This window comes from Pinus tabuliformis, chromosome 1_1 (assembly GCF_031772625.1).
Source record: "Pinus tabuliformis cultivar Carrire ecotype Pingquan chromosome 1_1, CPIR1, whole genome shotgun sequence".
Lineage (NCBI taxonomy): Eukaryota > Viridiplantae > Streptophyta > Pinopsida > Pinales > Pinaceae > Pinus > Pinus tabuliformis.
This window is the reverse complement of record NC_142297.1, coordinates 871,844,424-871,859,240: the sequence shown is the minus strand read 5'-3', so window position 1 is coordinate 871,859,240 and position 14,817 is coordinate 871,844,424. Positions and strand designations below refer to the sequence as shown.

At 34.0% G+C, this 14,817-nt stretch overlaps 1 protein-coding gene across 1 annotated transcript; it reads right to left on the bottom strand.

Moving 5' to 3' along the window:
• Positions 1-8,369: 8,369 nt before the first annotated feature.
• LOC149217082 (uncharacterized) lies at positions 8,370-9,914 on the bottom strand. Its single transcript, XM_089390129.1, has 2 exons — positions 9,840-9,914; positions 8,370-8,717 (listed from the first exon to the last, which is right to left on the bottom strand). The coding sequence occupies exons 1-2, from the start codon at positions 9,912-9,914 to the stop codon at positions 8,370-8,372; spliced, it is 423 nt and encodes a 140-aa protein (XP_089246255.1).
• Positions 9,915-14,817: the final 4,903 nt, after the last annotated feature.

Genomic DNA, 14,817 nt, shown 5'->3' with positions numbered 1-14,817 from the left:
CTTCCAAGCAAATTATGATGCACATCAATAGGCATAACATCACAAAGAACTTCATCTTTATAGAATCTTATCTAGAACTCCACTTTAGATTGTTCATTAAATAGTATCTGATGTCCCTTTTGCAACCATGAGACTTTGTAGCCAGTAGGACATTTAGTTTTCCTTAAATTTAACTTTTCTACCATTTCTGTGGATACTAGATTATCAATACTCCCACTACCAATAATTACTTTACAACATTTTCCTTCTTATTTACAGACAATTTTAAACAATGTTTTTCTTTGCGTAAGTTCCTTGACTTCTTTAGGAGGGTTTAATAAAGCTCCTTTCATGAAGGATTCACTAGTTTAAGGTGCATTTTCATGTGTAGAGGATTCTATACTTTTTGTATCAATTTGTGCCATATGTATGATACCCTAACTAGAAAATATTTTGAGACATTCATCAGATTTATTTCCAATTTTATTACATGTAATTGCTTCCCACGATTCAGTTGGAGTGCATACCTTTGCAGTTCTTGAACAAAAAAATGACTAGACAGACCTCGATACGATCGAGTATCTCTTGGAGCAAACAATTTTCTATCCCCTTAAAAACTTTAATCCATTTCTAGGAACAGGGACTCTATCTTGGTTGTGCAAGTGATTGGGACCTTCCTCCCTGTTAAAATTGGATGGGCCATTTCCGCGAAGAAAATGTAATATATTGGTTAGAAATAAATCTTTTGGTTATCCCTTGGTTGATATGTTTTCTATTATTATTATCCCTTGGTTAGAACAAAATCTTTTGGTTATCCTCCAAAAGTATTCTAGTGGTACACTACACACATCTTGGAAAATATATTTGGGGTACCTACCCCACTACTTCCATAAATAAGCAAGTTATCTCCACATCTTCCTTAAGATATTTTCAAGGGAGAAGTTTGAAAATCTCAGCTCTCATGGCCCTTTAATATTTTTTTGGATAGATTACTTCTCTAGATTCCCTCGTTATTGGATTTCCTCTCTCCTAATGGCTTTTTGTGGTCCATGTGAAGGCTTGAACTTTTCATCACTTATGATTAAATTATATTTATAATTATTATGGGTCTTTTTCCTATTTACATTTCCATGCCCATACATGGGTTTTTAACATAATTATTACAATTTCAATAATCACACGATTAAGCATTGAGGATGTTACAAAGTATGAGTGAAGGAGGAGGCTTTGTATCCCTATACATTATTTTTTTCCTCCTCCCTCTTTTTACCAACCTCCATATAGCTTTCAAATATAATTTGATATGTAGCTAACCTCCTAGAAATAGCACTCATTCTATCACGATAAAGGCCATACAAAGGGGCTAAGAGAAAATATATGGCCTCGATAGCCATAGGATATCATCTGTAAATTACTGTGGATATTCCATTGGATAGTTCGTCACAATGTATCTAATAATAGTATATTAAATCTCTTAATTTTAACACTATTACAATTTTATTAAACTTTTAGATCTGTAGATTTTACTAAAATTAGTTCATGCATTCGAATGGAAATTATATAGAAAATAGATAACAGAAAAATAAACTCTCTCACACAAATAAGTCACAACATATGGTTTGGGAAACCCTTTTAGAGGGAAAACCAACTTGAAGGTGAGGTCACTTCATTCTCTTTCTTTGTCTAAAAGTATGGCTATAGGTACAAATAAGTAATGCTTGCTACCCGTGGGATGCTACAGTGCACATATCCCCTTGTGTGATATACCTCCTATCTCCCATATCCATGTTTTCTTGGTTATTAAAAAAAATTATATCAAAAAAATAGAATTCTTCTTCCTCCTAGTGGCTAGATTATAACACAGTCAATAGCTTGATAGTGGTTAAGTTTGACTACATCAACTCTTAACTAAGTTAAAATATAGACACTTCTAGAGTATTTTACATAAAAAAAACATGGCTAGCCCCTTTTCCATGAGTAATGGGTGTTGACATGACATCCTCCCGAACTATAGGTGTGAAAACAAGAAGGCCAAATTCTGAGTGACATAACGTTTGCATATGGACCCGGATTGATGTGCTTCTTGCACCGTTGGAAAGATATTTGTGTGTAGAATAACATGAAAACATGCAACACTAAATCAACAAATTTTTATCCCCCAAAAAAATTTGTCTATTGCCTCAAAACGCTCTTGGAAGGTTTCAGACTCTGTTTTGCCATACTAGGTCCCACTGCTACAAACGGTCCCATGAGATGATTCCTCCTCTTTTTCCACTCTGAATGCATCGATATGGATGACCAAAATGATCCAATCTGGAATAGGCTCACCCACCCTTGATCCATGGCCTTTAAAATCCTCTTTCATTATCAATATTTTGTCATATTCCAATACCAAAATGGCTAGAGAACTCATAACCAAAGAAACATATAATTCATGTGGAACGAAGGTATTTCAATAAAATAAACATAGAGCTAACATGAGACTAGGAGAATCTCTACTCTCATGAGCTTACTATCCCATTTAGAGGAGAGATTCTTCCCAGGACCTTAAGGTTGTCACTACCATCAATCATATGATGTCCATTACCAACTTATCATACCTATCTTTAGGGGTGGACATCCTCCTTGGATTCCAACAAAGAGAGAGAGATATAAGGAGGAAACACAATGAAAATATGGCAACACGAATGTTCTCTATTATATAAAAGATGTGATCTCCCAATTAATATTTCTGATTTGTTAAACTTATTTTGTTTGACTCATTTGACGCTTTCACATTATTATAAAATTTCTTATTCGTAGATAGGATGTCCAGTATTTCGATAATGTCTACCTTTTGTTTGAGTTTCCATGTTTATAATTTTCTTAATTGCTTCTTCCTCTTTTTATTTATTGATGAGGGATGAGGAGGAGATTCAACACCAATTTGAATTTGAATCTTTGATCATAAAGATATTTTCTTCCATTATATTTTTTATAAATTTATATTATTGTTTTGAAAATAGTCACTCATCCCAACACTTTATACTATACATTGCCTAGATATGGTATGTGTGTATATAAAAACCAACATAGATCCATATTAACCTTGGATCTATCAGTGTCGAGAGGGATCAAATCTCTTGTGATACAAACCTCTTTTATAGTGAAGCCTCTTTTATAGGAGTTAAGATGGATCTAGGCTGGTAACTACTGATGTCAAGAGAGGTGATCTAAAGCCCCTTCTGGCAGAGATGTTGTATTGTAATGTAAACATTTTAACTTGGTCAAAATAGAATAAAAATAAAAATAACCTTATAAAAAAAATATAAAAATAAAAATAAAAATGAACCATAGTATTGAGAACCCATAGTATTGACTCTCGTATTCATGTGGGATATAGCCTATTTAAAGGGAGAAATTAAAATAGCCTAGATCCATGTGGACCTAGATATAAGGGATCAAATTTCTTGCGATGGAAGCCTCTTTTATAGTGAAAAGAGATTTGATCCTAAGTTAAGATGGCTCTAGGTAGTTAAATTAAAAGTCTAGAATCCTTAATCAAAAAACACAATGGCATAATTATTATTTTATCATTACCATGAAAAGTCGGATGCACCCTACTTTGGAAGAAATGTAGTAATGTCTCATCTATTATATTATATAAACAAAAATAATAAAATAATAAATAAAAATAACAAGTTAAAATAAAGCAACTTATTAACCTATAATATTCAGCCACGTTATTAACTAGTATACTGTAATAATAAAAAAATTAGTATGTTGTAATAATAATAAATAAATGTAGGAATACTCAGCCAATTTTGGGAGAGGATGTAAACAAGGAATATATAAACCTAAACCCTATCATCACATATAAACCATAAACAAGATATTCCTGTAAACCCAACTTTGTCGTTCTGTTTGCAGGCTGCGCGCGCAAATTGCAAATTGGAGTTCTCCAATTTCCAAGTCATTAAAAATGGAACTTTCCTTCCATCCACAAACAGAAAGCGAAGATCCCCAGGAGTTCGCAAGGTGGTGGTCTCAAATTCCCAGCAATCTGAAGGAGGTGGTGGTTGCCACCGGAAAAGTTAGTTACTTATTATCCACACGATGGAATGCCCTTCTTTTATCTACACAATTTATCTTCAAAAAAACCTGGAAACCAGTGCTTGCCAGACGATTCATGTGGTGTCTTCTCAAAATGGCGGCTATGATGTCGTCACCGATGTTGTCTCCGAACTCTTTTCCAGGTGTTTCGGAAGAACAATGAGCCATGAAATCCAATGAGTTTGAGCTCCAGTGGTACAACATTACAGGCCATGGTTTCTTGTTGGGAGGACCACCACGTTGAGCACTCCTTTCTATTTGTAGACGGACGGAAATTTCCATTTTTAATGACTTGGAAATTTTCAGTTGTGATTAAAGATGCCCTGAGCAAGAGGTTTCGTTGCCCATTCCTCTTCCACATTCGTTGTCTATTCCTCTCCCGAGCATAGCCTACCTTTCATATATTAATTTATTTTTAATTTACATTATCATAATATATTATTCATTATAAAAATAATATAACATAATATTGCAAGGGTTGATAATAATGGCATTATCATGGATTTTGATAGGAATGGAAACCAATTTACGGAATGATCGAATGGTTTTATCTGGCCATCTGGAATGACTTATATTTTAAGGTTAAGGGGAGAAGTGTAATAAGTAATAGTATATTGACTTATGGTGATATTTTAATATAATATATTAGAGAAGGTAAAGGTTTGTAGAATTGTTAAATTGAAATTGTTCAAGTGGAAAATTTGTATTTTGTATTTTTGTTTTAATTTGTTTTTTGTATTTTTGTTTGAAATAATAATTATTGTATTAGATTTAAGTTGCTTAGAGTGTTTTAAGTTGGTAATATATAATTAAAATAATATTTGAAATATTGAGATAATGAAAGTCCAATAGTTTACTTAATCATATTAAAGGTGTCATATGCACACTTGTTTTAGAAATGAGAAATAACATCTTCTTATCACTTACAGTATAAGATGTGGCAACTATTCAAAAGATCGTTACTATATTGTTAACAATGGAAACTTTTATAATTCTAGATTATCTAATGGACCCGCATATTTATGGAGCTTTTGGATGAACTCTCTGGTATGGTAAACCCTCTGAATTACAAGGTTTCACCAATGTACCAATCTTAGTGCCCCTCATTAAATGAACAACACTAGTACCCTAATAGCTTGTATATATATATATATATATATATATATATATATATATATATATATATATATATATATATATATATATATATATATATATATATATATATAATAGATCCTTATTTCATATATCCTAAAATCTTAAATGAACAACCCTAGTACCTTCATGTAGACTTAAATCAAACCCTTTCAAACTTCTCAATGAAATTTTTTTCCCAAGGGAACCATCTATTATCAGATGAAAATTGGGAATCCAAAAGTTTGGAAATGCCTTGTGCAACTCAATCTCATCCAATGTTTTAATTAATTTCTTATTCAAAGTGTTTTCTAAAGTTAAAACCTAAATATAATTTAAATAAAGAAAATAATGAATACTTTTAATAATTAAAAGCACTAATATATTTTTGACATTTTAATACTCATCATATAATTAAAGTTGTAGTATAAAAGTTTTATATTATAATTTTTTTTAATTCGTTACTGAAATAATCAAAAGAAAATAAATAACCTTATTATTTAAAATAATATGATTTGTTTTTAAATTTAGAATAAAAAAATAAAATTATATGACTAATATTAGAAAGAAAAATTATATTAATAATTTTAATAATTTAATATTAAAATTATTATTTTTAAAAAATATATTAAATTTTAATTATAAGAATTATAAATATTAATTAAACAGAATTCCAAAACATAGATTTATAGCTCAAAGTCTAAACAATTATGTTGATACATAACTTTTATAACTAGCATTTGCACCCGATGTTGCAAAGGAAACGCCGTAAGGCATAAATTGAAGAACACAAATACAATAAAAGAATACTTTGATAAAGAATAAAAATATATTGAACGCTCAAATCAATGCCCCATTAACTGTAACCACTTAGTAGACATATCTATCAACATTAGGATTATACACAATGATCAAGAAATTTCCCATATACAAACAACACCTTCCACAACAACCTTTTGTCACATCCACATTTTAAAAAATGCCTTGGAACGTGATTGGAATCTCCCATATTGCCTTTTTCATTATGTAGATAAATATTCCATATTGCTATTTTCATCATGAATATTGTTAGTTCATTTTTGTAAAGTGTTAGTGTGTTAAATTCAATACTATAAGTTCGACAAGTGAAAAACATTCCTCAATTAGAATAATATGCATTTTTCTCTCATCGTGTATTTTTCAATCAAAGAGCACAAGTAACATATTAACATGTATTTTCCCTTCATTATTTTCATCATAGAGCCAAGAAATCTACGCCTTATCTATAAAGTAACAAAAACATTTTGGAATAAGTTTCATATTTCAAGCCAGTGTCTAACCTATAAAGTAACAAAAACTTTTTGAAATAAATTTAATATTTTAAGCGATTGACTAACCTAATTTAATAATTGAAAATTCTCAAAGATGAATTATAATCCATAATAAGAGAGCCAACGTTGGAGCCCATACTTTCACTAAAACCATAAGAAACACAACCACTTGTTAAAAAGAAATTCAAGTAATAATAATAAAATAGAAATAATAAACATTAAAATATAAAATGGTATTTCCAACACACGTGTATAAATATACATGCTCTATGTCCATTGTTAGATTAAATGGGTGTGGAGAAAATTAGTAGAGAACCCAAAATTGTATTTCTAATTAGGAGAGGGGTGAAGAAATGCTTTAAATGCGGGTTGTTTTCATTCTAATGGAACCCTTTGCAAAGGGGATGTTAAGATTCTGAGAGAGAAGCTAGGCTTGGTAGAGAACACCTTCCTTGTGAAGACAGAATGTCAGTGTTTGGTTGCTCAGAGTTGTTCTCCTAAAAAAAGGGGTAGATGAGTTTTGAAGAGGAGGGGAAGATGAGTTTTGAAGATTTGCAGGACGACTTATAGTATGAAAATTCCTTCCATATAGATGCTTGGCATCTTCTATTTCTGACCAATGTAAGTTTATGCCATATTATATGAAAGTTGTGACTGATACCTCTCACATTATGAGCCATTTATGATGGGAGATTCACATGCTAAGTAAGGAACATCTCTTGAGGAATGATATTTTTGTAATTTCTGTTTCCTTTCTTATCAAGTCAAGTTGGGAGAGCAATGTAGTTAGGCTTATCTATAGCTAGAATGAGTAGAGTGAATCTACTGAGAGGGTGCCTCAAGCTTTTAAGAAGCCATTATAATCCCCTCATGACAACGGTGTAACTTTTATATTGTGTGGATAATAAAATATTAATTTTTGTTTCAAACTACGCGGTGTAACTTTTATATTGTGTGGATAAGAAAGTATTAACTGTTTTTTCAAACTACTGTGTGTTGTCCACTATGTTCATGTTACTGAATTATTAGATCTAGTCATCTTCTGATATGGCATGTTAGTGGTCTTTGAGTTCACCATTCAACATATGTATTTAAACAGATTGGAAATTTTGATTGAAGTTTTAGTATTGGAGTTTTTTCTCTTATCATGGAATCATCACAATGATCACTATAAATTATTTGAATAAACTATCATACAAGAAAATAAAGAAATTCAATGGAAATACAAGGCAATCTAAACATTCTTATCATGAAGAAAAATAGGCATATGCATTTCTGATAAAAATCCCTTATTCTCCACGGTGCAATCAACAATAATTGTATAACACCCTGCAAGCTTAGCATAGTCATTCAAGAAAATGCTTACCTCTGATAGATGAATCCACAGAGGCGATATTTGCACCATAACGAGGTTTTATTTTCCCTGTTTCTTAAATTTCATTTCCATAACATATATTTGAAACCAATTTATCTAATATATTTCATTTATACTACCTAAATAATTTAAAGAGAATCCTTAATCTATGTGATCTTGCCATTTGAACCATCCTTATTTATGACATATTATTTGCAGGTCGTAGATATTCCACAATATCACATATTCTCACCAATGACTTTGATTCTACACAATATCACACATTCCCACCAACGACTTTGACTCTACCCCACATAGCTGCATGGTCATGATTACAGAAGATGCTTTCAAATATTTTTAGTAGTTTCTTACACACTCACATGTCCTTATGGACATGAAATTACAACATTATATACATACTTAATTATGAGACAGATAAAACTGAAGGCCAACACCACTACATTACAGTTCTAACTTGATAGTGCCATAATACTTCAAGTCTACTTCTTTGTTGCATTAGTCCTATTACCAAAATTAGTAGCTGCATTATTCCTATTAGTAAAATTAGCAGCAACTTTGGCTGCCTTGTAAAGAACCCCAACAACCATCAGTGCTCCTGTTGCGAAATAACTGCTGTTGATAGTTGTTGTTCCTGCATTGCAAGATGATTGCCCTGCTGTAATCAAAGTTGCTTTTGATATCTCTCTGAAGAATTTGCGAAAATATGCCACCTTTGCTGCAATAGTGCCCATCACTTGATACTTGTCGTCTAACTCTTTGGCTTTGTTTAAAGTATCTTTTCCTAAGGTATAACCATTTGAAAGCATTGATGTAACCACTTTTACTACCTGGTCAGCAAAATGGAACGAAAATTCTCAGTTTCTTATCAAGGACTTCAAACTGTCCAATAACAACAATGTTAATATCCTCAGAATATCATAGGCTAATTGAGAAAATCATTTTTCAGTCTAAGAAGTATGACTTTCTAAATTTTGATGTAATATCTAAATTTTACTTTTCTCCATTGGTAAGGTAGGTGGCCTTTTTAAGCTACTTCTATTCTACAAAACTACGGGAATAAGTAGATTTTAAAGGGTAGGGTCTTCCTTCTCTGTAAATAGTTATTTACAGAGAGTTTGTAAAGCAAGATTACATTTAAGACTTTTTACAAAATAGTCAAAATAAATGTTTTTTTTGTTCATTATTTTCCTTTCCTTTCACAAGTAAAATCTTATTCTAGGTTACTCACAATATCCTTGACCAAAATGGCCTTTGAGGTACTCTACATGATCCAATCTTGATCTTGGAACTACACAACAGGAAAAAAGTAATGTCGTTTACCCATGAATGGTACTCATTTATCAAAGATCTCAAAACAAAATTGAGAGATCAGACATTTAAACACATATACAGAGACCATAAAATTGATTTGATACAAGAATGACTATGGCAGGGTAAGCAAGGTCTAGATCTAAGTGCAGTATTAATTCTATTTTGAGGAAACAATTTTTTTCTTAAATTTATTTGAACATTGTTCCTCCACATATAAAAATAAATAAAATATATAAAAGAGTAAAAATAAGTAAATGAAAATACTCCTAATGTGTTTCCCTCTTCATGAAATTTTATCATTTTCTTTTCCCATTAATTAGCTACCTCCTCTAATCCTCCCCATGGCACTATATACACCTCCTAACTTAGGATTGTAGCTCCCTAGTTCAAAAATTCCAAAAACATCAGAAACCTACAATTTTTTTCACTTTTTGTATTTTTACCAGAAAACCAAAACTATATTCAGAAGGCGATGTCAATCTGAATGTGACTATTAGTAAAGCAACATCTTGAATTTCATCTCTTTATAGCAAATTCAAATCCCAACCAAAATCCACTTGTAACAAAATCACAACAGAGAATTTACCCTTTAAACCTTACAATTGCAAACACTAATAAACTAAGAAAATCATACTTACACTAAGAAGGATAGCAATTTCTAAAGCATAGCGCTCCTTGATAGTCACTAAAGCAACTTGTGTCCACTGCCCCATCCTATCACCACCCAAAAAATATAATCAGGCATTGGTTTTGGCTAGTTAAGGTCTACTGTTACACAGACCTTATGTATATCAATGCAAATTCTCTAGTGTTATCCAGTTTTATCAGGAAAAATATACACCAGGGCTACTACCTGGCTTGATATTTCCTGACTCATTGATGTCAAGTCTTACTACATCCAACAAGATTTCCATGAATCATTTCTCTAATTTTGATAACACAAATATAATATTGTGACTGCACTTTATTTCTCAACCAATTCTTAATAGAACACTTCTTTGCAACTCTGATAAAACACAAGTTGACAACTATTATTCTCAATAGATATTGCAACACAAAAATAATATTGTGACTGCACTCTATTTCTCAACATATTCTTAATAGAACACTTCTCTGCAACTCTGATAATACACAAGTTGACAACTATTATGCTCAATAGATATTGCAGAAATTGGAAATCAACACTTTTACATAAAAATCAATCAAGAAATCCAACACCCACCTCTCTAATTTTACGTTCTTTACTGTGCCACAGTATGATAAAAACTGCTTAACATCCTTAACTATTGCTTTGGTAGACAAATTACAGACCTGGACTGTATAACCATCTGTAACAGCAATTGACAACACTTGGAAGTATCTGTTATGCTACGATTCACAACCTTCCTCTCAGAATTTTAAGTGAATAGCAAACACACAGATATGATATATATACTGTGACACTAAATAGTAACCAAAGGAAGATTGATTAAATTAAAATTAGTTGTTTTATTCATTATCAAAAGTTTTGATTCAATGCAGTATTGGGCCTCCAAATCTATTATTTCCTTAGTCTGAAGCAATGTTTTTAAAACCGGAACCGGTGACCAGACCGATCCACCTAATGAACCGATTTACCGACCGAAACTGGTCTAACCGAGACTTGTTTGGTCTAAACGAACCGGTTTAAAAAAAAAAACATTAAATAATTAATTTTTAATGAAACAAAACTATTTTTAAGATGTAAAACCATGATTCCAAGCTAATAGAGACCAAATATGCAAAGTTTTCTCATTTATATACCATGTAAAGGTGAATATATCAAAATGGCACCGAGTACAATACATATCATCAACAAAATAGCAAAATACATAAGAAATGAGGCTCTAAATGGCCTATAAAGTCCAAAAACAATGCTGCAAGCTATGAGGCCATTGGCCTACTACAAGTCTACAGTGTACACATGATCAATCATCAAGTCCATCAGCACTACTAGACACAGGATCATCATCAGGAGCTACATACACATCATCTGGTTCAACGTCTGATGATGCTTTAGCCTGATCTACAACCTCAGTTTCAATGCCACCAATGACAATAGAAGTGGACCTAATGGAAGCACGAGTTTGTCGACCTGCACGACTAGTTCCTTCCATTGGTTCCTTGCCTTTCCTTGATGCTGCTACTGATCCTGGTTCTGATGCCGCCACATAATCTGCCTCATCCCCCGCTAAATACATGTCGATATCAAAATTAGCCTCAAACACAGGATATTCAGTCTCCTCCACCCATTCTGATGTTGGATCAATATCGTCCAACAAAATGGGATCTAGATCAGGTGATTTGCTCATCATTTGGTTCCTCCTCAGTCGAAGCTTGTATTTCACAAAAAACAAGATCATTTAACCATTTTTGTTCCAAACGGTTTCTCTTCTTTGTGTGTATGCACTCAAGAAAGACCAATTGCGCTCACAACCTGAAGCACTACAAGTTTGACTGAGGACTCTAATTGCAAACCTTTGCAATTTAGGACATTGGCCACCAAATGACTCCCACCAATGTGCTGCAAAGAACGTAAATAATTTTAACTTGAAAAGAAAAACAAAATGGAAATTGGAATTGCTTACGTGATTGGTCCACATCTCTTGCCATCTTTGCCAAGTTTTTGCCAAAAGTACCACTTGCCATATTGAAAATAGTAAGTTGTCTATGTATTTCCCACTGGTCTACATGGCTAGGGACCATGCGCTCCAAGCAATCAATCAATCCAGCTCTGACCTTCCCATCATGCTGATTTCCTAGCCAATTTTTATAGTAATACCTTGGGTTGAAAAAATACCCAGCTGCATGTATAGGACGATGGAGTTGATTGTTCCATCTATTATCAATGATCTCCCGTATATGGCCATATTTAGCTAACCTGTCCTTGTAAGCCACCCGAATCTGCTCCTTTGCCTGATCCATAGCTTCATAAATGTAGCCCATGGCCAATATTTCCCCATCCACCAACCTTAGCACCTTAGCAAGGGGCTCGGTAATTTTCAAAAGCTCTACAGACCTTTTCCAAAAATAAGTGTCTAACACTTTCTTTTTGGTGTCTTTTCCATCTGGTTTACAAGCCCACCGAGATTTAGACCATTCTACAGAGGAAAACATTTTCTGCAAGTTTTTATGTTGACCATTGAGACATTGCAACACGAGGAAGTGAGTTGCAAATCTCGTAATTGCAGGCCTAATAAGCTCTTTGCCTCCAGTGTGTTTCCTCATTAGGTTAAATACCCATGAGTGGTTGTAAATGTATTTTTAATGCACTTGGCATGCTCTACAATGTTTTTTACCCACTCCACTTTGCCTATATCCTCAAGCATGAGGTCTATGCAATGTGCAGCACATGGAGTCCAAAATATGGTCTTATATTTGGCCTCAACCATCTTTCCAGCAAGAACATAGTTTGAGGCATTATCAGTGATGATCTGCACAACATGCTGCTCCCCAAATTCCTGAATAACGTTATCCAAAAGCTCAAATAGAAGGATTGCATCCTTTACCTTATCAGATGCATCAACTGATTTCAAAAACATGGTTCCTTGAGGGAAAGAAAGAAGGAAATTAATGATAGTGCAGTTCTTTCCATCGGACCATCCATCTGACATAATGGAACAACCTATTTTGAGCCATGAATCTTTAAAATCAACCAAATACTCATCAATGGAAGATATCTCTTTTTGCAAAAGAGCTCCCCTTAAGTCATGCATACTAGGGCCTTTGACGCCCTTTCCTGCAGCTATAACAGATTCCCACATAGCTTGGTAATAAGGTGAGCGAGCAGCATTAAATGGGATATCTGAATCATACCACCATCTAGCAATGTATTGGCGAGAACTTTCTTTGCATTGTCTTTTCGAATGTTGATCCAAAGTGGGTTGAGAACTTGGCTGGGAGGAAGTGGTATTAGAAGAGGCAATGTTGGCAGAAGATGAGAAACAACTTTGGATGTTTGTTCTCTTTGTTCCTTTTGATGGTTGGACAACAGAAGGATGAACTGATCCGAATGGAAAATGGCATCAACCCATGGTACTCATCCACCCATATTATTCATCGACCCATGGAATTTACCCATAGTATTGTAAATGGCATCCGCCCGTGGTATTGTAAAATCCACCCATGGTATTCATTCACCCATGGAATTTACCCATGGTATTGTAAATGGCATCTGCCCGTGGTATTGTAAAATCCACCCATGGTATTCATCCACCCATGGAATTGACCCGTGGTATTGTAACTGAAAAATACTATAAGTAACAAGTCACATTTTGTAAAAGGACAGAATGTCCGCCACAATGTAGCCTTTATAGTTCAGAGGCATGTAGCCACACATCTCTTCTCAGAGATAAGCTACCATCGCCCTAGCTAGTTTATTTCCATTTGGGTTTTTAATAAAAAGTTTCTTTGTGGTTTTGTTTATTGGGCATTCTCCTCTATTTTTCTTCTGGCAATGCAAGTTTTCAGATCTTGGGGGTCTCTCCTCCCAAGATCCATTTCAATCTTTTAGATCTTGGGGGCCTCCTCCCAAGATCCGGATCACTGGTATCAGAGCCAAGTTATGATTCCATGGGAACGAGGATTTGATGAATGTTTCATTTTCAAATTTTGCATCAATATTCAACAAACTTCAGGCATGTGCTACAACCTCCACAGAGCACTTTCTTGGGTTAAGCAGGAAGAATTTTTCTTTTTTCATTTTTTTGCAAGATTTTTTTTTGGGCGGCGACTTTGCAGATCAGATCTGAAACATTTGGTACAAAATTTACAAAATTAAATACTAGATCTGGATTCCTCTCGAAAAATCACCCAATTTCAAAAAAAAAATGGGTCAAATCGGAGTCTGGATGTGGGAGATATCGCTGATTTAAAATCAGCTATTTTATCAGAATTTTTGTGACGGCAGAACTGTTGCAGCACAAATCTGAAATCTCAGAGTGCCCAGATAAGGATTTCCATCACATGGGAAGATGCAAAATGGTCCTTCTGCTTCCAAAAACAGGCTATAATAAATATTCTGAGTTATATTGGCCGAGTTATGTCCATTTTAATTCTGGAGCAGCATTCGGAGTGGGTTTCCATTGGAGACGTGCCCTCCCACCCCACTTTAGTAGGCACCTGCTTCACATTCATCAGTTTCAACATAGCAGCAATCATCTTGGGTTATTTGGAGATGTGCCCTCCGACCCCAGGCTATGTAGGCACCTGCTACTTCATCAGCAACCAACATCACGGTTGTGGGTCATCCACAAACCCACACTTCATCGAAGTCCATTTGCTAGGTCGTACACTGTTAGTATCACAGTTGGTCACAAGCATTCCAGGGTATCTCTATCCTCGGATCTTCGTTCTTCATGGTTATGGGTCATCCACAAACCCACAGTTCATCGAAGTCCATTTGCTAGGCCACACACTGTCAGAATCACAGTTGGTCACAAGCATTACAGGGTATCTCTATCCTCGGATCTTCATTTATCAGGGTTTTGGGTTAACCACGTAAAACCCTTATCTTCAGTGGATCTTCATATTCAACAAAGGCTTTGCAGGAGGGAACTTTACGCAATGGGGACCATTGCTTCTTAAGGAGGGAGGAAT